Source organism: Emys orbicularis, chromosome 4 (assembly GCF_028017835.1).
Source record: "Emys orbicularis isolate rEmyOrb1 chromosome 4, rEmyOrb1.hap1, whole genome shotgun sequence".
Classification (NCBI taxonomy): domain Eukaryota; kingdom Metazoa; phylum Chordata; order Testudines; family Emydidae; genus Emys; species Emys orbicularis.
In genome coordinates, this window is record NC_088686.1 from 94,879,897 (window position 1) to 94,907,233 (window position 27,337).

The window sequence follows — 27,337 nt, forward strand, 5'->3', positions numbered from 1 at the left end:
ATGGGGCAAAGAAGCAGGGCAGGGCTTGGAAAATGGAGACAAGAAGGTTGAAGTTGATGTATTGAAAATGGGGTTACCAGTGGACAGATTCAAATGAATGGGGAGGGAGGGTGCAACAGGTTTAAAGTGACAGGAAAGGAAAATAATGACCAGGACTTTTATTTATTTGATGTATACGGTAAAGGCACAGTAATAAATACATAAATAAAAGATGAAACAGCCCAGCCCAACTCTGTGGTGCTGGGTTGTTTGTCACACCACCCCAGGAGAGAACTCCAAACTCACCGGTAATCAGGGCCTCGCTACAGCAGGCCCGGGACGGTCTCCAGGGCTAGCTGTGAGGCTGCAGAGAACATTAACTCCTGCAGCAGTCAGAAGGATCAGCCAGGCGGCTGGCTCAGACTGAGAATTTAAACGTCCCTTCAATACACAGCAAAAGGCTTCACCTGCTTTAAACTGATCCCAAATGAGGGCTCGCCCTGTAGATTGACGAGATTTGTGGTATGACGGCTGTTGCGGTACGAGCTGCGAGGCTGCAGAGAAGGTTCCTGTTGCAGTCCATGAGGATCTGCAATTAGCTTTCATCTTTGGCAGCTTGCCAGGGTCACACAACAATCCAGCGGGTTTGCAAGACCCCTCGTTCGCTTTCGGGTGTCACTGTGTGGCTGCAAACTTTAGAGTGTGTGGTGAGTGAGAACAAGTTTAAAAAGCCCCCGGGTGTTAAACTGCCTCTGTTTTATGCAGAGCAACGGAGCTGTTCCTAAGCTGGAGCTGGGAACTCCCCAACGGAAACCTTACACCCTGCAGCTCAAATCCAGCGCTCTTTGCCGCCTCAGTGGGGAAACCCGAGCCGCCCTGCAAACGTGGCGATCCAGCCCCCTCCAGCAGGCACACAGCCTCCCCTGTCCAATAGCAAGCGCTGTAACGTCTGGTGACAGAGCAACCTTGCCTTGCAACCTCTCACGTGACTGCTTGGGGAGGAAGGCTGGGGGGGTTTGTGATCCCAGCCCGCAGTGGGTCATTTGCAATTTGCAGCTGCATTCCTAGGGCTGCCTGGGCGATAGACTCTCAGCAACAGCTGGTATGTGGCAAGGGGTGCTGGTGGTGAAGTACAGCTCCACGCTCGCTGTCTGTCCAGATGTGGGGAGTGGGAGTGTGTGTGCTTGGGAGCTGAAAGGTACCAGGCTCAGCTGCTGCATGTAGGGACCGGTGCTAGAAGTCCCATGCGTGCGGGTGCTTTTGGAGGTGATGCAGCACGTTGGATGACTTGATCCATGTGTCATAAGTTGACATTTCTTCTCCCCTGATTCCTTATTTGTAACAAACTCATGTAGCACTTTTCTCTCCCTTTCTTTCCCCCGGGCTGTGGCGGATCCCGCCTTGCTAGGATCAGAGAATGGGCTTCCAGGCTGCCTGCTGTTTCGTGCTGCTGCTTTGCACAGGAGGGTCACTCAGCAAACCCACTCTCAGAAAGGAGAGGGTCGTTCATCCAGACCCTCAGCTCAGCGATCAGCTGCACGAAGATAACCAAAGCTTCCAGTATGACCATGAGGCTTTTCTGGGCAAGGAGGAAGCCAAGACTTTCGATCAGCTCACCCCAGAAGAAAGCAAAGAGAAACTAGGGTAAGATGGGCTCCTAGGAGTGGAAGGGAACAGCCTCTCCAAGGAGATGCATTACAGGGACCCTGCCGCCGCAGTAGTTTAATGCATAACTTTTTTAAACAAGTGGAAGTGAAATGCGTGTATCGAAATAATAATAGGGCGTTGCACCAGCAAGAACCTGAAAGTGCTTCTGTAATTGTAGTCTGGCTGAGCGCGAGCTCTCGAAACTACACGAGCTTTTACTGGAGAGGGAAATGCCCTTGATTTCTGTGGCTTACACCCATGTTGCAACAGCCACTAGTGTAAGGAAATATAGGCTTTCCAAGCCTCGGAACCTCACTTACTGCAACAGGGGGAGAGAGGACAGAGGAGGCGGGTCCCCCGCCCCATCAAGCGCTGATAACGTGGCAGAGGGGAGGTCCCGTTGCATCACTGCATAGTAGGGAAAGCATTATTTCAGCAGAAAAAGAGCCGGGAAGAAGCCTCGGAGACAATAGTTTCAATCTTACTTTCTCTTTGTGTTTTTGTAACGGAAACTTTGTACCCGAGCTAAGGCCAGGCGTGAAGGGTTGTGGTGGCAGTGGTCAGGAGTGAGAATTAACTCAAGTGCTGCAGGCATTATGCAGAGCTTGCAAATTTCTCCATAGCAAGAGATCTCTGGGGAGGTTTGCTGACTCCCAGCTGAGTGACAGGGCTTTCTCGAGCAGATCTCCAGTGGCTCTAGTCACTTCAGAGCACTGCCCATCCACTCACAGGGCAGGGACTTGTGGGAAAAGTTGCCTGGCAAAATTGAACTTTACAGGGTGACATTTGTTTGACCACCGCCTCTCCTCCCACAGCCCAAATTGATTTTACAAATAAATGCTGAAAACTCAAGGCTTAGTTTCACTCCCTCTGTTTAAATTATCTTTTCTCTTTCTCTCTTCCAACTTCTCTGGCCTTGCACTGAAGCTCCTCTTCCTCCAGTTGAGGATAGCTATATGCAGCACTGTATCAAGCACTGGATAGACTATAATATTCAAGCATTCCTTCTCCCATCACCTGAGTGCATTGCTTGCAACTCCCTCTGCACCTGCTCATTCTTGTCCAGTCCATTTAAAATGCAGCTGTTAAAGTCACCCTGCTGGCCTATTGCTCTTACCCTGTCAGTCCTCACTTTGCATCTCTCTGCTAACTGTCACAGCATCACACATCTAAGCTTCCTGTCCTCACTTTTGCTACCCTTTACAACTTGCCTGTTCGTGACTTACAATTAAGGCTAAGATTTAGTCATGGGTATGTTTAGTAAAAGTCATGGACAGGTCACAGGCAGTAAACAAAAATTCACGGCCCCTGACCTGTCCATGACTTGTACTATATATGCCTGACTAAATCTTGGGTGCTCTGGAAAGGGGGCACTGGGGGTGCCGCCGGTGCTCTGAGGGAGGGGGTGGCCTGGGGGTGCTGCTGTTGCTCGGGGGTGGGGGAAGAGGCGGCGGCGGTGTGCAGCCTGGGACCTCTGCTGGTGCTTGGGGGGGCGGCAGCACACAGCCTGGGACAGCCACTGGTGCTGGGGGGGGGGCAGCGCACAGCCCGAGACCACCACTGGTGGCTGGGAGGCCAGGTTTGCCCCAGCAGCGGCCAGGGCGGCTGGCCTGGGAGCCGCCTGAGCTGCTCGGCTGGGTCTGGGGTCAGTCGCACCGGCTGCTGCAGAAGTTATGGAGATCCCAGAAAGTCATGGAATCCATGACTTCTGTGACAGACTCACAGCTTTACTTATAACGTTGCCCTCTCCCCTTGCTAACTATGGTAGCTTTGTCCACCTTTCCCACAGTGTGCCTGTTCTTTCTTCCACGTTGCCCCTTATTCTTGGGACATCCTCCCTGATCTAGTCTATCACCCTCTCATCCTTCTGATCCCTCCTTAAGACCCACTTCTGTTGTGACATCTACAGGACGGGTAGGTTTAATGGCAGTTGAAGAGAGCTGGTTTTATTGATTTAGTAAAGGAAAAATATTTTCATATTATTTGTAAGCCTCAAGTTGTGCCCCGAGCTATCCTGTAGAACCATATGACTGCATTACCATTAGCCTCAGCCTGCCTTCTCCCTTCCCTTGCATTGTTTGTAATCCTTACTCATTGCATCTTATTTCAGAGGTGAGTGTAAGCTCTTTGGAGTAAGGACTGTCTCGTATAGTACTAAGCACAGTGGGTCTGTGATCCTATTGAGTGATACTGAAATACAAGTAAAAATAGTAATAGGTGCTGTAACAAAAATATTTAAAACACAATTAGCATAAACGGGCAACTTGTACAAACTATTCAAAGGCCTGGAATTAGCAAACTCAGCACTCCCAACATAAAAAAGCAAACTGTCTCTCGGATTCACATATAATATACTAACATCTTAGGCTTTCTTAGTTTAAACTGGAATCACTTTTAGGCCTGGGCTACACTTGAAAGTTATACCAGTATAATTATTGGTATTAAGTTATATATTGGTGCCTTACACCAGTATAGTTATTCGCCTTCCATATGGAAATAGCAGTACAGGTATAACTGGTACAGCTTTCTTGTGCAGACAAGCCTTTACTACTTTTTCCATGGAAGGAAGCAGGAGCTCCATGTAATTATATATAAATAGTATGCAGTAAATTTTATTTAATATTCTAAATCAGCACAAACTGAAATTTAATTTTCAGTTATTTCAGTTTTCACCCCATGTATCATGTAGAGGAGATACAGACAGACACATGGATAAACACACTAAATCAACCCTACAATAAATAGCATACTGAATAGGATACACAGAAGTCTTCAGACTCTCTCACAGAAATACTGCCAATGCATTGTGGTGAAGATTGAGGGGATAATTTATAAGAACATAAGAACATAAGAAAGGCCGTACTGGGTCAGACCAAAGGTCCATCTAGCCCAGTATCTGTCTACCGACAGTGGCCAATGCCAGGTGCCCCAGAGGGAGTGAACCTAACAGGCAATGATCAAGTGATCTCTCTCCTGCCATCCATCTCCATCCTCTGACGAACAGAGGCTAGGGACACCATTCTTACCCATCCTGGCTAATAGCCATTTATGGACTTAGCCACCATGAATTTATCCAGTCCCCTTTTAAACATTGTTATAGTCCTAGCCTTCACAACCTCCTCAGGTAAGGAGTTCCACAAGTTGACTGTGCGCTGCGTGAAGAAGAACTTCCTTTTATTTGTTTTAAACCTGCTGCCTATTAATTTCATTTGGTGACCCCTAGTTCTTGTATTATGGGAATAAGTAAATAACTTTTCCTTATCCACTTTCTCAACATCACTCATGATTTTATATACCTCTATCATGTCCCCCCTTAGTCTTCTCTTTTCCAAACTGAAGAGTCCTAGCCTCTTTAATCTTTCCTCATATGGGACCCTCTCTAAACCCTTAATCATTTTAGTTTAACAAAAAATTTTAGTTTAACAGTTTATCAATGGTCGTGGTGGATTCTCCATCACTGGCAATTTTAAAATCAAGTTGGGAGGTTTTTCTAAAAGATCTGCACTAGGCATTTCTCTGGGGGAGTTTATGGTCTGTGTTATACAGGAGATCAGACTAGATGATCACAAAGGTCCCTCCTGGCCTTGGAATCTATGAATTCCAGAGTTGTGGTTCCCCGGATGAAGAAGGCCCTGCCTCGCATACTTTCTAGATTATACTCGATGAAGTTCAGCATCACCAAACGATACTGGGATGCAGGGCAGCAGGCACTCTTTCAGTTATTCTGTTCCTATACAGGATTCCATTCCCAACACTGAGTCATATTCACTTATGACCAATAAAAAGCTAGCACAGCACTAAGCTCAGGACCTGAACTCTTGTCTCTGGCACATATGGTTCATATTATGGCCATTTTAAACTGAGCTTCAATTAGGATATTACACCTCTCCCTTTGTTTGTCCCCTTGGACACAGATCTGAGGAACAAGAAAGTGTACTGGAGTGTTGCTCAATGACTAAATATCACCTAAGGTAGGACAGCCTCCAACATGCTTCTCCTGTCTCCTACTGTCCATATTGCCTGGGTTTTGAAAGCTCGATCCAGAACTGAGTGCAGCCTTGAAAGAGGCAGTTCCACAGTTTAAACATCCACAAATTAAATATGGAAATACAGGGATACTTAATACAGATATGATTGAACCATTTTTTCCTTTCTCCACCTCCTCCTCCCTAGTTATGTACATTTTGGTTTCTTTAAAATGGATGGCGTTGCAATGCCTTTTCAAATCTCTACTGTTCTCATTTTCAGAATCAGACACACCCATTGCTCTTTGATTTTCCTTGCGTTGTTGATCGTTAACCATTACTGTAACTTGATCCTGCACCTGCCTTTCTTTGACAGCATCCATGAGTCTGTACAATATTTAAAGAAAAAAATCAGCCTTGGTATCTCAAATTTCAGACTGCTCTGAGGCAGGATGGTTTGTGACTTTCTGTCCAAGCAGAATTTGAGTACTCCCTGATAAAGAAAATATCTACTGCATTTTTGCTATCAAAACAAGTCTCTCCCCAACTCATCTGCCGACAGACTAACTGCTGCTTGCCCCCAGTTCACTTTGGGTAGATGGAGGTTTGGTAGATGGACTCCTGGCCCCCTTTTGTGGGGTTCAAACTCTTTTTCCCCATGATGGGAGAATTCACAGGAAATTCTCATATGCGTTTGCATCACTCTATATGAGAGTAATATGCATAACGGAGAAATGGACTGTAAGCTAATCTCTAGGGCTCCAACTTCAGCTATAATTACAGAGGCATAGTTTTGCTTTTTGATTGATGGGTTGTGCGGAGAACGATGCCTTCTAATTCAGTACAGAATAGTCTTTAATATAACTAATGTGTGTCACATACTTAAGGGAACATTTGGCCTGATCCAGCATTTCTGAGAAATGGGTTTATTCTATGTTTCTTAAAAGAATCCTGAAGTGGTTTTGCTTATACTCCTGGGGGAATTCTGTGTCACTGCGTATGCGCAGAATTCACGTTCCCCGCAGATTTCTTTGCTTCCCCGCAGAAAAATGACTTCTGGTGGGGAAGCAAAGGGAAGCCCACAAGATCAGTCATGTGTCCCTCTCTGACAGTGCAGGCTGGTTGGTTTGGGCACCCGGAGCAGCCGGTAGAGACGTAAATCACCACTGGGATGGGTCGGGGGGGAGCGGGGGCTGGGCAGTCGTGCGTGTGAAAGGGAGAGAGACACTCTGTCCCTCTTGCTTGTTATTGCAGCATGCTTGGCGTGGAGAGGCAGGGCTTTGGGGTGTTTCTGAGGAGGTAGGCATGGGGCAGAGCAGAATGTAGCAGCCTGCCTGCTTAGTGTATTGCTCCCATTGTCTTTATGAATTCCCCCAGAAGTATAAAACAGGTGTAAAAGTTTTAAGGCTCCTTTATGTTGTCAGAGTGGCGTAAAGGACAGGATGGCCTTATAAATGCTTATGGTGCTTTAGTGATTAGAACTGGTCTAAGTTTTTGGACTGAAAAAAATTCCTATCAAAATGTGCTCCATGAGCTGTTTGGTACTTACCTTTCTGGAGATGGTCAGTAGCCAATATAAATTGTGAGTTTGATTCCCCAGCCCTCACTTGCTCTTCAGTTGCCTATGATGTAACACTGAGCATATGGCTGCATATATTTGTTCACTAACAACTAGAAATAAAGGGTCAAACCTAGTTACATTACTATTAGACAAAGGGGGCTTGGGGATTTCCTCCAGTGCTCCCCATTCACATTCTTCATCCATTGTATTGTAGTTTAAATAATTTACCAAAATAATTGAAACTTGCATGATTATATTGCATTATTTTGACAAATAAAATGTGTAGAATTTTGCAGAATTTTAAAATATTGTGCGCAGAATTTTTCATTTTTGGGCACGGAATTCCCCCAGGATTATGCTTACCAGCATTTTGAACAGTCTCAAAGTGGAAAACACATCACAGGACACAAACTGTGCAAATAAAGCTTCTAACGCGATTGGGCATTTTTAGGCCTTTGGCTGCTTTTCACACTTTTGATTAAAATAACTTTTGCAGCAGAAGAGGAACTTTAAATATTAAAAAGATGCTTATTAAATCAGGACAGAAAGTACCGTATGCTTTTTAATGCTAGGATCCCCAGCAGCTTTGGTCACAAATGGTATCACTTTTCAGTAAGCTGTTGGCTTTAAGGAGGAGGACAGATTTAATTAAAAACATTATTTTTAAAGACATTGTCTGGGAAATACTTTTAATTCAGCATAAGAATATTCATGACCCAACTCTAAGCAAACTGAGTGCAGCTTCTTTAATAAGTAATTCTCACACAAATGAGATGGGTATAAACATAACAAAGTCCATTGTATACCACTGATTTATAATGAAACACTTAGGCCTGGTCTACACTTAAAAGTTAGATTGACACAGCTCTGGCACTCAGAGGTGTGAAAAATTCACAACACTGAGTGCCATAGTTAAGCCAACCTAACCTCTGGTGTAGACAGCATGATCTTGATGGAAGAATTCTTCCATTGACCTAGCTAGTGCCTTGGGGAGGGGGATTAACTACAGTGACAGAAAAACTCCTTCTGTCACTGTAGGATGCATCTACACTATGGCACTACAGCAGCATAGCTGCTGCACTGCAGCTATGCTGCTGTAGTGCCCGTATTGTAGACATGGCCTAAGAAAGCCATGTTCTGCTGTTGCTGTCACGCAAAAGAGAGTTGACTGATATACTCTAAACTTAGGCTCATCTACTAGCGAAGAGAAATTTTCCTGAGGGGGGGAAAAAAAAAAAAAAGACACAAAAGCTGTAGAGTCATGTAGGCCTTCCAGGCCAGCCCAGTGATAAAGCTGTGCAGTCTGATCCTAGTTTAATACGACATACAGGTCTGTTGTTTATTGGTAGCAAGATGCTTGCTGAACTTCTGGCACCATATATGGGCCCAATGTGGCAAATCTTGCTGCTGTGCATCAGACCCAGTCCAGAAGCCAGCAGTGGCACCTAACCCAGCAACAAGGCATAAGCACAAAAGGCTGAGGTTTAGAATCCCTCCCCTTCCAACTCACGTTGTAGCTGTGAGTTGTCTGGCCCATCCTTGTTTCATCTCCAAATATCCCCGCTACCATATGTAGTGCACGGTTCTGCACCTGCAGACCCTCTGTGTGTCCCTCCAGATTTGCCCTCCCTTTGTGCAACAGAACTGAACTGATTTCACTGTTAGAGAGCTGGGGGCAGGATGTTCCCTTAAGTGCTTATATTGAACATAGTCCCATTGAAGTTGCTGGGACTATATGAGGTTTGGTGCAGCAGGCCTTTTAGCCTTGAGAGAAAGAGGTTTTTAGTTTTGTGGGCTTGTGGGGACAGCTTAACGAGTATTGCTTAGTTTTGGTTCTGTAGCCTTGTGGCTGTGAAACCTTCTCCGAATTTTCACTTTGTTAAAGAATTAGCCACTTTAAATGGGGACACTACAACTTTTGTGATTGAAGAATGAATTTTAGCTGCATTGCAAAGCAGTCAGAAGGCTATTGCTCTCTTGCCACATCATCCTTAAAAAGACATAAGACTTTGTTTTTTACCCACCCTCATTTTAGTGGGAAGCAGACATAAGTCATATAGATCATGGCAGAGATGCAATTAAGCTAGAAAAATAGAAGAATGCACTTGAGGGAAAAATAAACAGTGCTGACTACAAGCAGCACAGCTCTTGGCTCTGACCAGTTCTGGAGATACCGAGGAAGTGTTAAAAATAACAATAGGGTAAAATATTTCCTAGGCCTCTGGCAGAAACATTTCAGTTACTTTTAGCATTTAACAATAGACCGAAATGTCAGCCAACTCACTTAGGTTAAATTCATTGTGGGACAACTCCATTGATGAATATGTCCCATTGTGGTGTCAGACTTTCAGGGGAGATTCACTGAGGGGTACATACAAAAAGAAAAAGGCTGGCCAATCAGGTAGCATGTTCTTTTTTTATTTCTCAGGTGAAATTTAGCAGCACTTCTTTTTTTCCTCCTTCAGAAAAGTCTTGGTTATGAATGCAGAAGACAGATTCTGCATGTGTCTGTACCCTGTGTCTGTAATGAGATCTGTAAAGATGTAATGTGCTACAAATCCAATGATGATAGCAGAGCAAACACATCATTGCTGAAGATTAAGTAAAACCCATACTTGGATTGAACTAAAGTAGCTCAGAAAAGAACACTGCTTTAGCTGGAGAGCAATTTTCTACCCTAGGTGGAAGGAGCAGTTACGGGGGCAGACTCACCCATCCCTTTCTCCAGGGCTGGCGCTTCCACTAGGCGACCCTAGGCGGTCGCCTAGGGCGGCAGGATTTGGGGGGCGGCATTTTGCTGTCCTTGGCGGAAATTCGGTGGCGGGGGGTCCTTCCGCTCCGGGTCTTCGGCGGAAATTCGACAGCGGGTCCTTCACTCGCTCCGGGACCCACCGCTGAAGTGCCCCGAAGACGCAGAGCGGAAGGACCCCCGCTGCCGAACGCTCAGAGGAGGAGCGCTACCGCCTAGGGCGGCAAAAACCCTGGCGCCGATCCTGCCTTTCTCCATAAAAGATCCTACAGAATCATCTAGTCTTCATTGAACAAAATGTCAGCCAGCTCACTTAGGTTGAACTCATTGTGGGTCAATGAAGACTAGATAATTCTGTTGGGTCTTTTATATTGCTTGGTGGTGGCTGAATTAAATAAAGCCAATCTGGCTGCACCTGGCAGCTGAGACTTCAGTGACTACGAATTAACCTAATTTCAAGAGCAGGAGGCACGCCTTTCCATTGATCAGTGATAAAAGTATGCTAATACCAGTAATAGTTTTCATACAAATCTTGCTGGTGCATCTGTGGTCTTTGGCATATGCTTTATATTATATGGTTTTAGTGGCCATCCTGCGAATAGTTATGGTCCTGGGAGGACAGAGGTAATGCTATTGGAAAGAGAAAGAAAAGATTGTAAAGGGATTTAAAGTAAACTTAGTTCCTGAGCCAGAAGGTAGCATCATTAGGCTTAATTCAAGGTGGTTTTAATGAAATACTGCTGGGGAAAAAGTTAAGGTATACTAGAGTGTAATATCCCTTGGGAAAACACATTTCTCTTGCTGGTCATAAATACACCATTAACTGATAATTCTCTCCTATAAATATATTCTAATATAAATGTCTAATAGAGCATTTTTCTTTTTTAAGGTTCCTTAGAGGCCTCAATTCAGCAAAGCTGTTAATCAGGGAATTAACTTTAACTTGAAGGCAATGGAACTTAAGCATGGAATTTGCTGCTTTCCTGATTAGGGATTGACAGGGCATACGCTTAAGTGCTTACTGAATCAGAGCCTGGGCACATTTTCTTTAGGCTTTGTCTACACTGGCACTTCGTGGACGAAACTTTTGTCGTTCAAGGGTGTTAAGGCCCCCCTCCCCCCCCCCCCCGAACGACAAAAGTTTTACTGATGAAAAGCACTGGTGTGAACAGCGCTTTGTTGGCAGGAGAGCTCTCTCCTGCCGACAAACAGCAGCTACACTGCGCAGCTTCTAGCGACACGGCTGTAGTGGCACAGCCATGTTGCTAAAAGCTGCGTAGTGTAGCCATACCCCTAGTGAACAAGATGCAAAGAGCACAATTCTGCCCTTAGCAATGCACACACAACTTCCATTGACTTTAGTGGGAACTGTGCTCCTGAATTTGAGAGCAGAATTTGGATCTTTTGAATCCTACTTTGAATATTAAGGACACTAAAAATAATATTTGAAAAAAGGAAAAGACCTTCCTAGTGTTCTTTATAACACACATTGCTTTTACAGTTATTTCTTATTTAGTAAAGGTACTATTCATTATTCATACTGTTTTCTTTCTGCATTTTTTTCAGCTTGGAATGTGAAAATAAACACATCACCTTCACATTTAGATTCTCATTCACTGGCAAAATGCTGCAATAATTGCATCGCCGCCACTGCAGAGGAATGTTACAAAAAACTCTGTTTCTGCATTAGAAATGTTTCTGTTGATGTTTAATTAGTTTAAAAAAAGGAAAGATGGGATGGGGTGGTAAATTTCGTAGGACAGTAAATGTTTCTTTTTGTTTTTTCTGTAGTAAAATATTAAACTAGTAAAATCAAAGGTACTTTTTAAGCACAAGAGAAGTCCTTAAAAGTCTTTTTTTTTTTTTTTTAAGAGAATGGTTTGATACCAAAAAATTACTTGTGCCTTGAAGTTGTGCTTTCCTTACAGGTATAAACGGAAGGGGTTTCATAGTGTTTTTAGACTGTTGAGTGTAATGGAGAGAGATTTAAATATACTGAAAATGCTTCCCTATAAATAAACCTGTGGTTAGAGCAATGTAAAGGCATGGATTTGTGTGAGCGAGATGCACAAAAAAACCCAACGGCTCACTACTGTGGCATTGGGTGGATAGAATAATAAAACACCATCTCCTTTTTTTATCTGTAAGGAAAATAACTTATGGAAAATTTATTTAGGGAGAAGCTAAAAGGTTGAGGGAGTTGCCCTCTTTGCATAGTTCGGCAGCTTGGCTTTTGACTACAATAGAGCTTTGCTTAGGGCCTGATCCTGCAAGGTGCAGAGCTTCCTGAGAATTTCTGAGGCCCTGAACTCCTACTGACTTCAGGAAAAGAGGGCTCTCAGCACCGCTCAGGTGCAGGCTTTGACGTCAATGGGCAATATTGACTGGAGACCCATTGCAGATTACTCAATGTGATGAATTAATGAGCAAAGGGCAATCCTGCCCCTGCCTCCACAGCTACAGAGGGTCTCCTGGCAGCACAGTTAGTGCAGATCCTCTCTCTTCCCCCCCCAAAAAGCTGGGGTGCAAGATTGTGCAGGTGTTGTATATTCTGTGCACTGCATAAAGCCCTGTGTAGATTATCCAATCCTTATACCCTCTTACAAGAAGACCACCCAAAGGAGTGCAGAAACTCCCCTAGGCTTTGGGCTGTAAGAGCCTCCATTGTACAAGATGACAGGCTCTCTATGACAGGCTCTCTAGGCCTGAGGTGAAGATATGTCCTGAGCATCAGCTCAGAGCCCAGCATGGCCACTCTCTCTGGACACCGAACAGAAGATTTGCCCCTATCTGATCAGACAATAAAAAAAATCAAGGACAGTACATCACCCTGTGTTCTTCTGTCCATTAATTTTGACAATGGTAGTTCAGTTTTAATTATTGATGGCAGTGTACTAGCAAATGCCCCTATAGTATATTCTGTAAATATAATGAAGCCTTAGGGTATGTCTTCACTACTGGCTGGATCGGCGGGCACCGATCGATTCAGCAGGGATCGATTTATTGTGTCTAGTCTAGACGCAATAAATTGATTCCCCGAGCGCTCTCCCATCGACTCCTGTACTCCAGCTCGGCGAGAGGCGCAGGCAGAGTCGACGGGAGAGCGGCAACAGTCGACTCACCGCGGTGAAGACACCATGGTAAGTCGATCTAATTACATCGACTTCAGCTACGTTATTCATGTAGCTGAAGTTGCGTAACTTAGATCGATTTCCCCCCCCCCCCTCCAGCGTAGACCAGGCCTTGTGATAGAGCATCTCTCTGCAGCTTTGACTGGTACCTCTTTGTGGAGAGAGGGCAGGCAAAGTCAGGATCCCATGTAGATTAGCAAAGCTGGACTGGCATGTGCATTTTATTTCTTTTTACCAGCTCTTAAAGATGTGTCTCTCTTTGCAGGAAAATTGTTGATAGAATAGACGATAACAAAGATGGCTACGTCACAACAGAGGAATTGAAAAACTGGATTAAGCGAGTGCAGAAACGCTACATCTTTGAAAATGTGGCTAAAGTCTGGAGAGATTATGACGTAAACAAGGATAACAAAATATCCTGGGAAGAATACAAACAAGCCACGTATGGTTATTATCTAGGTAAGATTAGTCAAAAGGCAACATTTTAGGCTGTAATTTTCAAAGAAGCCTTAGGGAGACTGAAATTTCATGTCTATCAAAATCCCTGAACACAGGCACCTAACTCTCTTAGGAGATTCTAGTCTCATATGAAATTGTAAATTAACATAGTTCAAAGATCAAAAGTTCCTCAGTTTGGCTATATTTTTCAAATGCACATCTGCACCACGGTCACCTCTATGCATAGGGATTTCAGGAGGGGAAGAATAAGTGAATAAAATTTCAAAGCTAAGTTAAAAGCCTCTGCTCCTATTAGTAAACTAAGGGAACTGTGTTGTTGTTTTTAAACCTTTCTTTCAAAAGAAATATGTTGAGAGACTAGTAAGTATTTGCTGCATTGTTTCTCTGAAGTTTTGGTTTGGATGCTAAACATTTATGTAAGGTCTAAATAGAATGTAATTATTCTGTCAGAACGTGCCACAGATTATGATCAATTATAAATGAAAACCCCTAAAGCAACATTTATTTGAAAATATATTTGAAAGATGCGATTCTTTTCTTCTGTCCCCATGGAAAATTTAATCTGATGTGCTTGATATGGCAACAGTTCAACAGTTGAGTTTTAGTGTTTCACGTACAGAAATTGGATGGCATATGTTGGGGTCAGGGCGTCTCGGTCCAGTTCTTATTGGGCAAGTGTCCACCATTGAAACCAGCACTTCTGTTTGCAATTTTAACAGCAAGGCTTTGGATTGAGGGCCTGATCCAAAGCCCATTGAAGCCAGGCCCTGAAGGAATTATGGTTCTCTTCTCCCTCCAAGATTGATGTGGACCCTCCAGCATGTGGCTGATCTGTAGTTGGGTGGGGTGAGGAAACTTGTGCTGCTACTATTGATACTCCAATTCTCACCAGGGCCATAAGCCCGAGCTCTTTCATAAGCACTGAATTCACTCTGAAAAAAGTTAACCCCCTCTGCATTTAATTGTTTTAAAATGAAAATGGCATACGTATGTTTTAAAAATGGTTACACAAGAAAAAAAGTTCATCACTGATGACACAAGGTTAAATGAGATACAACTGAAATATTCTACTGCACATCTTATTTAAAAAAAAGTACAGATTTCAGATGTGATCAAAGGAGACCATCTGAAGGTTCTTTAATTAGGGCAAGTTGTAATCAGAGAGAGACCCAAAGCACTTGAAGGAAGGTATTGATTGAAGTATATGTCAACATACTGACTTTCATTCTGGAGGAAAAGGCCTCCTACAGACTCAAAGGCCACCTCACACTGCTCTACATGACTGGATGAAATTCATGGGTCAGCACAATTCTTATGCACCACTTTGATCCCATTTTGAGGACGTAAGTGAGACTCAGGATGTGCCCAGTTTTGTGCTGACTTTCTACACACACATTTCACTGTGTGTGAGAGCCAGGCTTTGGAGAGCGGCAGATATATCTTAATCTTGTTTTAATGCACAATTAAAATTCACAAAACCATTTCCCAAAGTAGTCATTTAAAAATCAGATGAGTCTATAAAGGCCTTCATTTTGAAATTGTTTTTCAAGATTTTTAATTAGTTTAGTGATGCTATTTTTCTAGAATTCTCATTCGTTTCATACCATTGAGTTTAAATCTCATTGTTTTAAACAAAAATCAATTTTAGGTTCCACCTAGGAGAGAGGTAGCTGCTAGATAAACATTAGTGAGTCTGCCAGTTTCTGAAACCAGAACTCCCTATTCTCTTCAGTTTTGTTGTTTCTAAAACTGGACAAATTGAGCAGATCAGATTTAAACAGTGAAAATTGCTTCACTATACTAAATATTGGAACACAGTTTTTACAGCTCACATTAAACTAAAAACCTCACAAAATACTTTAATGTGAGAATTTGACAGTTACCAGGTAGCTCCTAGTCCTGTGCTGAGGGGAGAGAGGATTGGTAGAACCCAATGTGCTATTCACTGAATATGAATATGACCGCTCTGTGCCTTGTGCCAGAAAAAAACTGCCAGTAATAGAAAGAAATGGAAAGTTTCAGGCTGGAATCTTCCACTGAATTTTTGAGGACTCTACTCAGATCCAGATTTGAGAGACGGAAAGCAAACGTATGTGTAAAAAAGGTGACATAGGCAGGTGCTTTCAAACTCATTCTCGGCAACCATCAGGCAGAAGCTGTGGGGAAGACAAGAAAGTTCTATTCAAGTACCCATAGAATCGTTGCTTAAAAAAATTGGTCCAAGAGACTTCCCTTAAAAGCAAAACTAGAACATCTGACAACTCCTAACAAATATGAATGGGGGAACAAGATTGGATGGCTCTGAAAGGAGAACAGGAGAAGGAACAGGCGAATCATTCATGATTGAGGCTACGATTTTGTCATGGACATTTTTAGTAAAAGTCACGAACAGGTCACGGGCAATAAACAAAAATTAATGGAAGCCGTGACCTGTCCCTGATTTTACTAAAAATATACATGACAAAATGGGGAGCGAGGAGGATCCAGCACCCTGCCCTGCTGAGGCTGGGAGCTGCAGCCCCTGCCCATTGGCTGGAAGCTGGGAAGGAATCCTGCCTATGGGGCAGCTGGGGAGCTGCAGGGGATCCCCCCTGCCCCGGGACTGGGGAGTTCTGGGGATTTCCCCCCTCCAGGCGGGGGAGCTGTAGGAGACCCCTGCATCCACAGCAGCTGGGGAGCTCCAGGGTTCCCCATAACTCACGGGGACCTGCCCGCAGCAGCTGAGAAGCTGCAGGGGACCCCCACCCATGGTGGCTGGGGAGCTGCTGGGGGTCCCCCGCCACCCACGGGGAGGGGGGAGCTCTGAGGGTCCCCTGCCACCCACGGGGAGGGGAGAGCTCCGGGGGATTCTCCCAATGGCAGCAGGGACTGGGGAGCTGCGGGCGATCCTCCCCTCGCCCACAGCAGCTAGAGAGCTGCAGGGGACCTGCCTCTGCCCGCGGCAGCTGGGGAGCTGTGGTGGATCCCCCACAGCCATTGGGGAGCTCCGGGGCCCCTGCCACTCTGGGTGGCAGGGGTACCCTGCAGCTTCCAGCTACCACAGGAGGTGGGGGTACCCTGCCGCTCCCAGCCACTGCGTACTGAAGTCACGGAGGTCTGCGGAAGTCATGGATTCCGCGACCTCCGTGACCAAATCGTAGCCTTATTCATGATGTAGGAATTGGAGATGGTAAGGATTTTTTGCAGGCCAATCAGCAGTTTCATCTAGCTAAGCATTTTATACTGCATTCATCACTGTGATGCTGGATGGCAGAGATTTGCAACATAAAATCTTTATGATTTCTTTTTAGAGATATTAGATAATGCTTTTCTTTTTAAAAAAACAAACAAAACAAACCAAAAAAGATAAATGAGCTTTTCTAAACTGCTCACACGTCGTTAATAACCTTAAAAAGATCAGTGGAATCCTTACACAATCAGACTTGGGCAAGAAATCTCTTTGTGCAGGAACACAAGGACACGGTTAATTTTGTGCTTATCACAGTCCCGAAGCTGCTTGGCCCAGACATAAAGGATTTCTCACAGTCATAAGCATAGAGTAAACAGAAATCAATTCCCATAATTGAAAAATGTTATCAAATCAAAACTTGCTTGCAATAATCTGCACTGGGGATTCTTATGTGACACAGACTTAAGAGATAAAGACTGAGTGATAAAAGCTTCTGGGTCAACAGATCCACCCAGAATGACTTCCATGGAATTTGAATTGGGCCCTAAACACTATAAAGGTGCACTTTCAGCTGGAAGGGGCAAAGGTGGCAGCACTATTGTGACGTTGTGCAGTCTACATGGTTTTATAAAAACATGATAATAAGTGAATATAATGTAACTGGGATAGTTTTATAAAAAATTTGATAATAAGTGAATATAATGCAAATGGGATATGCTTCGTGCAAAAGGTCTCTTGTAAGGTATCATTACAAAGCTTATAATCTACTGAGTATGATCATCTGATTTGTATAAATGTACCACTCTTGTATCTAAAACTAGAAATATAAAATGTAACTCTGAGGGCCTATTGTAATTATGTAAAGTGTGGGCCATTAATGATGGTTTGGAATCTTGAAGACTCCCATTGTCTGCAGATGGCTGTTTACCTGTGAGTCTCCCTGTATATGTGTGTGCTGGCAAGTGAGTAATGAAGTCTTGCAGTGACATGTGATCATGTCACCTGAACTGGAATCCATCTTTAACCTAGTGCTTTTCCAGTGAGGGGGGGTGGAAACCCAGAGGGACAAAGGGTTCCCGCCTTATGCAAAAGATATATAAAAGGGTGGAACAGGAGAGAGGTGGAGAGGAGCCATCATGAAGAATCCCCTAGCTACCACCTGAGCTGCAACAAGAGCTGTACCAGGGGAAAGAATTGTGCCCAGGCCTGGAAGGCGTCCAGTCTGAGAAAAACTTACTGAAGCATCTCTGAGGGTGAGATTATCTGTATTTAGTTTGATTAGACATAGATTTGCGCATTTTATTTTATTTTGCTTGGTGACTTACTTTGTTCTGTCTGTTACTACTTGGAACCACTTAAATCCTAGTGTCTGTATTTAATAAAATCACTTTTTATTTAGTAATTTACTCAGAGTATGTATTAATACCTGGGGGAGCAAACAACTGTGCATATCTCTCTATCAGTGTTATAGAGGTCGAACAATTTATGAGTTTGCCCTGCATAAGCTTTATGCAGGGTAAAACGGATTTATTTGGGTTTAGACCCCATTGGGAGTTGGGCATCTGAGTGCTAAAGACAAGCACACTTCTATGAGCTGTTTTCAGATAAACTTGCAGCTTTGGGACAAGTGATTCAGACCCTGAGTCTTTGTTAGAGCAGACTGGAGTGTCTGGCTCAGCAAGACAGGGTGCTGGAGTCCTGAGCTGGCAGGGAAAACAGGAGCAGGGGTAGTCTTTGCACATTGGGTGGCAGCTCCCAAGGGGGTTTCTGTGATCCAACCCGTCACAGTGAGATAAAGACTGAGTGATAAAAGCTTCTGGGTCAACAGATCCACCCAGAATGACTTCCATGGAATTTGAATTGGGCCCTAAACACTATAAAGGTGCACTTTCAGCTGGAAGGGGCAAAGGTGGTAGCACTATATCCTGCTAAACAGAGGAATCTACTTCTCTAAATCCCGTATATTCTATGCAACAAGATCGTGTCAAAAAACAGGAAAAAAACAGAACAAACATCTCCCTCCTACAAACTGGGATACAGACTCTTAACTACCTCATCAGCCCTATACAGCAAGAGTCTAAAGCTCTGTACAAGACTCAGCAGATACATAGATAAACTGGATCTGAATGACAGTGGTTGTTTGAGGACCTTAAGAGACTCTTAATTTCTTAGTTTATGGTAAATTCCACTTGCCCACCTGTAGACCACAATTACTACTAAACTGAGTCAGTCATTCGTAAGCACAAATCCTGTGATCACAAACACACTTTAATGGCTGGCCATGAATTTAAGATTTCAGAAGGGAAATCCTGACACTTTAGCAGCCATCCTGACAATGAACTATTGTAATTTTAGAATCTACAGGATCTAAATATTTCAGCAGCTTTTTCTATACACTATCATTGCAGTGTATGGAGACAATGCAGCAATATTTTCAGAGACACACACTTCTGAGATTGTCTAATTAATTTCTAGAAAATCCAGAAGAATTTCAAGATGCGACTGATCAACACAGTTTTAAAAAAATGCTGCCCAGGGATGAAAGGCGATTCAAAACTGCAGACCTGGATGGAGACTCAACTGCCACTCGTGAGGAGTTCACTGCCTTTCTTCATCCGGAGGAGTTTGAGCATATGAAAGACATTGTCATCTTAGTAAGTAGAGTAAAACCAATTGAATTCCTTTGCTTTTATTCCTCTGAGCCTTGATGCAGTTCCCTAAACTTTCAGTTCAGGATTTTAGAAACAGGCATGCACATAAATAGTAGCCAACTCGGGAACAGAAAGGAAAGTGCTTCATGAAATTCACTTCTTTTAGGGCTGGTCTACACATAGACTTGCAGTGAAATTAATAAATAAGAGTCCTATTTCAGTTTAACTAGAGTTAAAAAAAAAAAAAAAAAAAAAAAAAAGGGGGAATAAAAGTATCCCTGGCACCAACTTTCACCGGAATAGCAGGAGTTGTGAATAGAATCTGATTTAGATGTGTTGATGCAAGTTTGTATATAGACAAGCCCTTACTTAAAACTTGGAGTTAGTGTCTAGATACAAGAGTGATAGGTGCCACCTAGATAGTTCAACAGCAAAGTGGCCAAATCTATTCATATGCATGGAATTTCTTCACTCTGACAGGAGATCTGGGCTTCCTTTGAATACGAAACTCACATTGGAGCTGGTCAGTGTCAGGATTTCTGTGCACCAGGAATACAAGAGCAGGCCATCTCCCAAATGTGAAATCTTCCAAAAGGGCAGTGAGGAAAGCCAAACATGGTACAATAACTCAGGATTTCCCTTAGGATTTCAGTTTTGATAATTTTGAGAAGTGGCACCTAGTAATAAAGAGAGCTATTGGAATTTTCGGTAATTTCTTGATCATTTTGACAAAAAAATGTTTTCCAGGAAACACTGGAGGACATAGACAAAAACGAGGATGGTTTTGTGGATCAAGATGAGTACATTGGTAAGTGCTGGAATGGGGTTGACTCTCCTTAACATTTAGCACAAGTACTTTAGAAATCTCCACTCCACCAGTCCAACTCGTCTCAAATCTAAGTCAACACTTGTATCACAAGGAAGAGCACCTCCATGCCCGTACTCAGTCATTTTAAACAAAGAAAACCAAAAAGTTTGTCAATTTTAGGCATGTAGTGACACCTATAGCAAAGGTTGCCTAATGCTTTCCATTTATAAGACTCTGTTTTTAGTTTCTTATAACTTTGGCAAACTTAAAAGGTGAGGGCTGATTTTTTTCCCATGCCCGATGTCTGCCTAAAAGTCGTTTTTTTCCCCCCTGGGGAAGTCAGGTAAAATGGTTCAGCCATTTCCAAGAAAAAGGTTAGAGAAAAATGTTGTTTCTCCCATGTTAATTTTTTTTTAACAAGTTTCCTTGTGAAGCTCTAGTCCTTTCATGTTTTGGAGTGAAGACTTGAAATTTGGTGAGGGAGGGCTGGAAAGGGTCACCCTCTCATCAGGGATGTGCCTTTTGCAGCGCCTGTGAAAATATGGCCAAATTACAAGTCTCTGGAAAAAAATCACAGTTCACATATGCTCGGTCTTGTTAGCATTTGGCAACTAAATTCTCTGAAGATTCCATCTGTGCTGACCATGCTTCATCCTCACGCAGTTCTGTTCAGGTGCGATCCCCATAGTGAGTGATCATGCTCCAACCTTCTGCTGCAGGAGCTGAGCTGGAGATAGGTTGCTCCTCCCAAGAGCCAGGGCTCCCTGCTGTGATGTCAATGCTTCCCCTGATGGAATCCAGGCAGCATGGAGGAGCCTGCCTCGAGTGCAGAGGGACCGCGAAGGGGAGGAGGCAGAGTGCATAGGCAGGGGAGGGGTTGACATTTGGGAGGGAAGTGGATTGGAGCAGGAGCAGAGGTGGGGCAGGATATAGGGGTGGGATAAGAACAAAACGCTCAGTGAGACAGGAATGGAAAAATATATGTGTGTGGCAGAGAGAGCAGGAGCTGGAGGGGGAGGATACAAGCAGATTGGAGATTGTTGGAGGTAGGAGGTCCTGGCAAGAGTTGGGTAAGGGGCAGAAGCAGAGTAAGGAGACGGGGAAGAAGACAAGGAGGGGAACAGGAGTAGGAGCAGGGGTTGGGGCCTGGCAGCAGGGAAACAGGGGCAGAAGCTGGGGAGGGGGTAGGAGCAGAAGAGGACAGGGAGAGACTGGGGCAGAAGAGTCTATAACCATTAGAGAACACTCCCTTACAGAACCCAGAATCGAACCTTTTATGTCTGAGTCTCATCATTCCTTTGCTGTCTAGCAAATAGCTGTGAAACCCACTGACAAAATGGGCCTCTCCATCCTTTCTAGTGGCCGGTCCATATAAAATAACAGTCTTCTACTGCTACCAATTAGGGCTGTCGATTAATCTCAGTTAACTCACGCAATTAACTCAAAAAGATTAATCGCAATTAAAAAAATAAATCACGATTAATCGCAGTTTTAATTGTACTGTTAAGCAATAGAATACCAATTGAAATGTATTAAATATTTGTGGATGTTTTTCTACATTTTCAAGTATATTGATTTCAGTTACAACACAGAATACAAAGTGTATAGTGCTCACTTTATCATTTTTACAGTGCAAATATTTGTAATAAAATAATATAAACAAAAGAAATAGTATTTTTCAATTCACCTCATACAAGTACTGTAGTGCAATCTCTTTATTCTGGAAATGCAACTTACAAATGTAGATTTTCTTTTTTGTTACATAACTGCACTCTCAAACAAAACAATGTAAAACAAGTCCACTTAGTCCTCCTCCTTGTTCAGCCAATCACTAAGACAAAAACATTTATTTACATTTACGGGAGATAATATTGCCCGCTTCTTATTTACAATGTCACCAGAAAGTGAGAACAGGTGTTCTCATGGCACTTTTGTAGCCGGTATTGCAAGCTATTTACGTGCCAGATATGCTAAAGATTCATATGCGTCTTCATGCTTCGGTCACCATTGCAGAGGACATGCTTCCATGCTGATGACGCTTGTTTAAAAAAAAAATGTATTAATTACATTTTTGACTGAATTCCTTGGGGGAGAATGGTATGTCTCCTGCTCTGTTTTACCTGCATTCTGCCATATATTTCATGTTATAGCAGTCTCAGCAGTCAGCACATGATGTTCGTTTTAAGAGCACTTTCACTGCAAATTTGACAAGATGCAAAGAAGGTACCAATGTGAGATTTCTAAAGATAGCTACAGCACTTGATCCAAGGTTTAAGAATCTGAAGTGCCTTCCAAAATCTGAGAGGGACGAGGTGTGGAGCATGCTTTCAGAGTCTTATAAGAGCAACACTCCAATGTGGAAACTACAGAACCCGAACCACCATCAAAAGAAAATCAACCTTCTGCTGGTGGCATCTGACTCAGATGATGAAAGTGAACATGCGTCGGTCTGCTCTGCTTTGGAACGTTATCTAGCAGAACCCATCATCACCATGGACACATGTCCTCTGGAATAGTGGTCAAAGCATGAAGGGACATATAAATCTTTAGCACATCTGGCACATAAATATCTTGTGACGCTGGCTACAATAGTGCCATCATACGAACGCCTGTTCTCACTTTCAGGTGACATTGTAAACAAGAAACAGGCAGCATTATCTCCTGCAAATGTAACCAAACTTGTTTGTCTGAGCGATTGACTGAACAAGAAGTAGGAGAGAGTGGACTTGTAGGCTCTGAAGTTTTACATTGTTTTATTTTTGATTGCAGTTATTTTTTTGTACATAATTCTACATTTGTAAGTTCAACTTCCACGATAGAGATTGCATTACAGTACTTGTATGAGGTGAATTGAAAAATACTATTTCTTTTGATTTTTACAGTGCAAATATTTGTAATAAAAATAGGTATTCTATTATTTTTTAACAGTGTGATTAATCACAGGATTAATCAAAAAATTTTTAATTGTGCGATTAATCACGATTAATTTTTTTAATTGCCTAACAGCACTACTACCAATTATTCTGTTAGCTCAAGTGGAGGACAGCGGTGTAGCTCAACGCTGCTGCTGATGTATGTGTGGGGTTTAGTATGGTGCCACAGGATGGAATTTTTGGTTTTTCAATTTTGACTTTTTTTAAACTTAAGAACTTGCCTTAAAAATAAACTGTTACCAGGATATTAAGTTTGCAAAGGCAAGCACTCAAAAGTTGTGAAATACCTGAATTAAAGGTTAGTCGTGCACCATTCTAGTGGCACAAAGGGAGCAGAATGGGAAATGTAAACTGCAGGTCTGTTCCTGCACGTTATTTTGGTCAAACTTCAGGCACACTGGGTTTTTGTCTGCTCTCTTGCTCTCAGAGCCAGGAAGGCACGGGGGCAGCATAAGACAGGGGCTCAGCAGTACAGGATGTGTGTGTTACACTTGTGAAAGGTCATGCTGACACTGAAGCTAGCATCTCACTCTGCCCCTTTATGATTGATTTTTTTAATCAGGAAAGTCGCACCATAAAAGCATTGGACCAAACTCAGATAAAATCTTTTTGTTTCTAATGCTACTGTAAAGATTACTTCATCACACACAATCAGGAACAATATCCACACCTTAATTAATCATAGGGGGTTCTATTCCTTGAAATTATATTTAGCCTTAAGCTGTGAATGCTTTTGTATGACTGAAATAACAAAGCAGCATAATTTCCCAAGTAATTTAAGTTTATTCAGTGACACTACCTACATATAATTACAAGGTAGTTGTCAACATTCGTTACCATGTGAATGCTGGTTCCTCTTGTCTTCTATAGATAGGAGCATAGAATGTTCTTGTCACGACCACCTCACATTGGCAAAGATGATAAAATCAAATTGACGGGACGTGTCAGTTGCTTCAGATAAACAATGTAACTCTTGTGTGCCTGCTCTTATTAAAAAATAAAATAAAGAGTAGCATTGCGTCATTCTTGAAGTTTTCTTCAACAGTTGGGAAAATTTGTGCCTAAATTATCATATGTGCTTTAATTAGACTAAACAGAGCAGCAATTTTTTTGCTCTAAACAATGGCTACAGTACGTCATACCCACATTTTTGCTTTGTGTAGATTAATAAAAAAAAAAAATCCCCCACAGACATTGCACAGCTTGTTTTTCTCCCCCATCAAGGGCCCAATCTAAAGTCAATTGAAAGCACTGGCCCTTCTCCATTGACTTCAATAGGCTTTGAATCAGGTCCCAAGAAAGTTTAGAAACTAAAAATTCTGAATCGTGTTACAACACCTAGACAGAATGGGTCAAATTCCCACTAAAATGGGCATACGCAGTTCTATTAATGTCATGGGAGCTACGCCCACTTACGGCAGTGGAGAATCCAGCCTAGTACAGTATATGCATGTGGTTTTTATTGCTAATTTTGGACCAAATCCTCAAGAGGGTTGCACCTGCACCTCCCATGGATGGAGCTGGCCTCAAGCTTAGCCTGACCTAGAACCATGTGAACGATCTTGACAACCAAAACCATATTGGGTTGCGAGCAGAGGCCACAAAATAGGTTTCAGTTTTAAACAGGACAATGGTAGAGGTGGGGGGTGGGAAAGAATGAGCCTCGCTGAGAGGGGGAGTTGATTGGTGTGTGAGTCCTGATGGGAGGACCAGGGCAATGAGCAACAGAACTGATCATCCACTGTCTATCACAAGTTGTTTCCCTAGCCCAGGTCCCCGATGAGTGGGCTGTATCATGTCCATAAGGTGTGGTTTCCGCATAGTAGGTATCTCTGATGTATATCAACTCATGCTGCATCACAGCTCTTCTAATCTTTTCCTAGTATAGCGCAGCCCCTTACCTTCCAGCGGAGTTTGCTGCAGTCTGTTCAGTAGTCCAGGGTTAAAAAAGGAACGTATCTACTCAGCTGTATTTCTCTCACACAGAGACTTCCATAAAAGCAGGACAAAAGCCATCCAGTTCCACTTAGCAGATGTTTGTTTCCTTAAGTTTCCCTGTGCCTTTTATTCCCTCACCCACTCTCTGGTTGGATTCTGATGTTATCGACAAAGACACTTGCTGGCAGGGACAAGATGCAGTGCTGCTGTGGGTCCTCTCCCCTTTCCCGAGTACATTTGAGCTCATTTTGAAAGAGCGTGAGTGCAGATTAAGAGAGGATCCTGAAAGAGCTGTACGTCACCACATGCTTGTAACCTGGGTAAAAAAAATCACTGGGTAAAGACATTTGGGGTCAATTTGCTTTTCAGTTACACCTGGGACTGCCCATTAACTTAAGTGGCATTGCTCTCGGATCCTAAAAGGGTGATCTGAGAATGGCTAAAACTAACAATGGTGAAGCCATTTGAGCAAAGCAAGGTGCATATCCATGTGCCCATTCCTTTTCCACCTATGCCGTGCCCCACATGACATACAATACCTCTGTGCAAGCTATTACTGTGATATTTCTACAACTAGCCTGTCTTCATTTTGTGCATAATTTGCAAGCTAAATAGGACTTTGAAACCTTTGTTTCCCCTCCAGCTGATATGTTTGCACATGAGGAAGGTGGACCTGAACCTGACTGGGTAATTACTGAACGTGAGCAGTTTTCAGATTTTCGGGATATAAACAAGGATGGGAAGATGGATAAAGAGGAGATTCGGCACTGGATTCTCCCACAAGACTATGATCACGCACAAGCTGAAGCCAGGCACTTAGTCTATGAATCGGACGTAGACAAGGTACTCATTGCTCTGGTATATTTCATAAATGTTAGATTAAGAGTTTAACTGGTTCCCTTTAGTGTCAGCCAGCAAGAGATTATTCTTAATGACTTTTCTTATTAGTACAGTCTGAGTAGAGCTTCAGATGATAAAAATGGTTTTGCTAGTGCCTTACTGCAACAAAATAAATTTGAGTTGATAAAAGTTAGAAACCACAAGAAATAGCTGATAAAATAACTATGAACTCAGGTAGGCGCATTGGCTGTCCTAGTGTTAGAGAGCTTTCCAACCTATGTCCCTACACCCAAAAATTCTAAGATAGATTTTTCTCTTTTGAAAGGGGGCATGGACATTTATGTATTAAACTGGACTAAGAGATAAATAGGAGAGAGATAAAAATAGAAGACTATAAGAAATAAGACAGATTTGCAGCTTAAGGTCTGGCCCATCCCTTCTGCCACTATGATGGGGACTAATAATTCAGCAGCACCTGGATAGGAGCCATTGCTCAGCAGGATTGTTCCCCTCTCTCCAACCCTGCTGATGCTCCACTGCTGGAGTTTGGAAGATCAAGACTCCCTTATACAGAGCTGAATTTAGAAGGATTTCACTTCAGTTATTAAATGTGGGTGATCATCATCACCAAAACCAAACAGACAAAATATTTTCCATATTAATAATCAAAAAGGAAAAGTTAAAAACATAGGTGAGGTTGCACAAGTAGATGAGCGGCACACTCCTACTGCTGAAAGTTCTGTGTAGGAATCAGTTAATTATGAAATACTTTGAGTGAAATGCAGAGCTTAGTGAAATCAATGGGATTATGCCATTGACTTCCACTAGGGGCCAGCATTTCACCCACTGTCTGCAGCTTCTTTGGAGAATTTTCTCCTACTGGGCATCTCGGAAATCTGTACTGATGTTTTACCTGGTATTTAAAATGTTCTAATAGAGACTTAATTTTTTCCCCCCCCCAGGATCAAAAGTTAACCAAAGAGGAGATTCTAGAGAACTGGAACATGTTTGTTGGCAGCCAAGCTACCAATTATGGGGAAGATCTCACAAAAAATCACGATGAACTATGATATTTTTTACAACTCAGTGTGCCACAGACTGTTCAGTTTCTCACCACATTAATGACGTCACTGTGGTTTTTTCCAGCTGAATAACTTGCACCAATATGTTTTTAACAAAGCAGTTTATTACCTCAGAAATGGGGTAGAAATAGCCTCTTACTCTGCACCATTAAATGCAAGAGCTAGTCACCACGATTTTATTTTTAAAAACCCCTCACGATTCTGAATAGATTGCAGTATCACTTTGGCAATGAATGTCTAAGACTTAGTTCTTAGGCTCATTAGAAGTTTTTCATATTTTCTTTAAATACCGTTGTTTTTCCTGTAGGGAAATGCAGTTTTGATCAGGAAGAAGCTTATTGAATGTTTAAACAGATTCCAAGTTTAGTGGGTTTAAAAAAAAAAATAGTAACTAAGAATTTAGAACCATATTCTCCCTTTCCCAT

At 42.9% G+C, this 27,337-nt stretch overlaps 1 protein-coding gene across 1 annotated transcript; it reads left to right on the forward strand.

Moving 5' to 3' along the window:
- The first annotated feature begins 1,023 nt into the window (after nucleotides 1-1,023).
- On the forward strand, nucleotides 1,024-26,900 carry RCN1 (reticulocalbin 1). The gene is made up of 7 exons (XM_065403612.1): nucleotides 1,024-1,081; nucleotides 1,388-1,623; nucleotides 13,298-13,491; nucleotides 19,136-19,314; nucleotides 20,059-20,119; nucleotides 25,634-25,833; nucleotides 26,793-26,900. The coding sequence occupies exons 2-7, from the start codon at nucleotides 1,397-1,399 to the stop codon at nucleotides 26,898-26,900; spliced, it is 969 nt and encodes a 322-aa protein (XP_065259684.1). The 5' UTR covers nucleotides 1,024-1,081; nucleotides 1,388-1,396.
- The last annotated feature ends 437 nt before the right edge of the window (nucleotides 26,901-27,337 follow it).

Excerpts from the sequence above, each read along its gene's own strand:
- RCN1 (XM_065403612.1), top strand. The coding sequence starts at position 1,397 with ATGGGCTTCCAGGCTGCCTGCTGTTTCGTGCTGCTGCTTTGCACAGGA. Across the intron at positions 13,492-19,135 it reads CACGTATGGTTATTATCTAG|AAAATCCAGAAGAATTTCAA; the intron begins GTAAGATTAGTC and ends ATTAATTTCTAG. Across the intron at positions 20,120-25,633 it reads GGATCAAGATGAGTACATTG|CTGATATGTTTGCACATGAG; the intron begins GTAAGTGCTGGA and ends TTTCCCCTCCAG.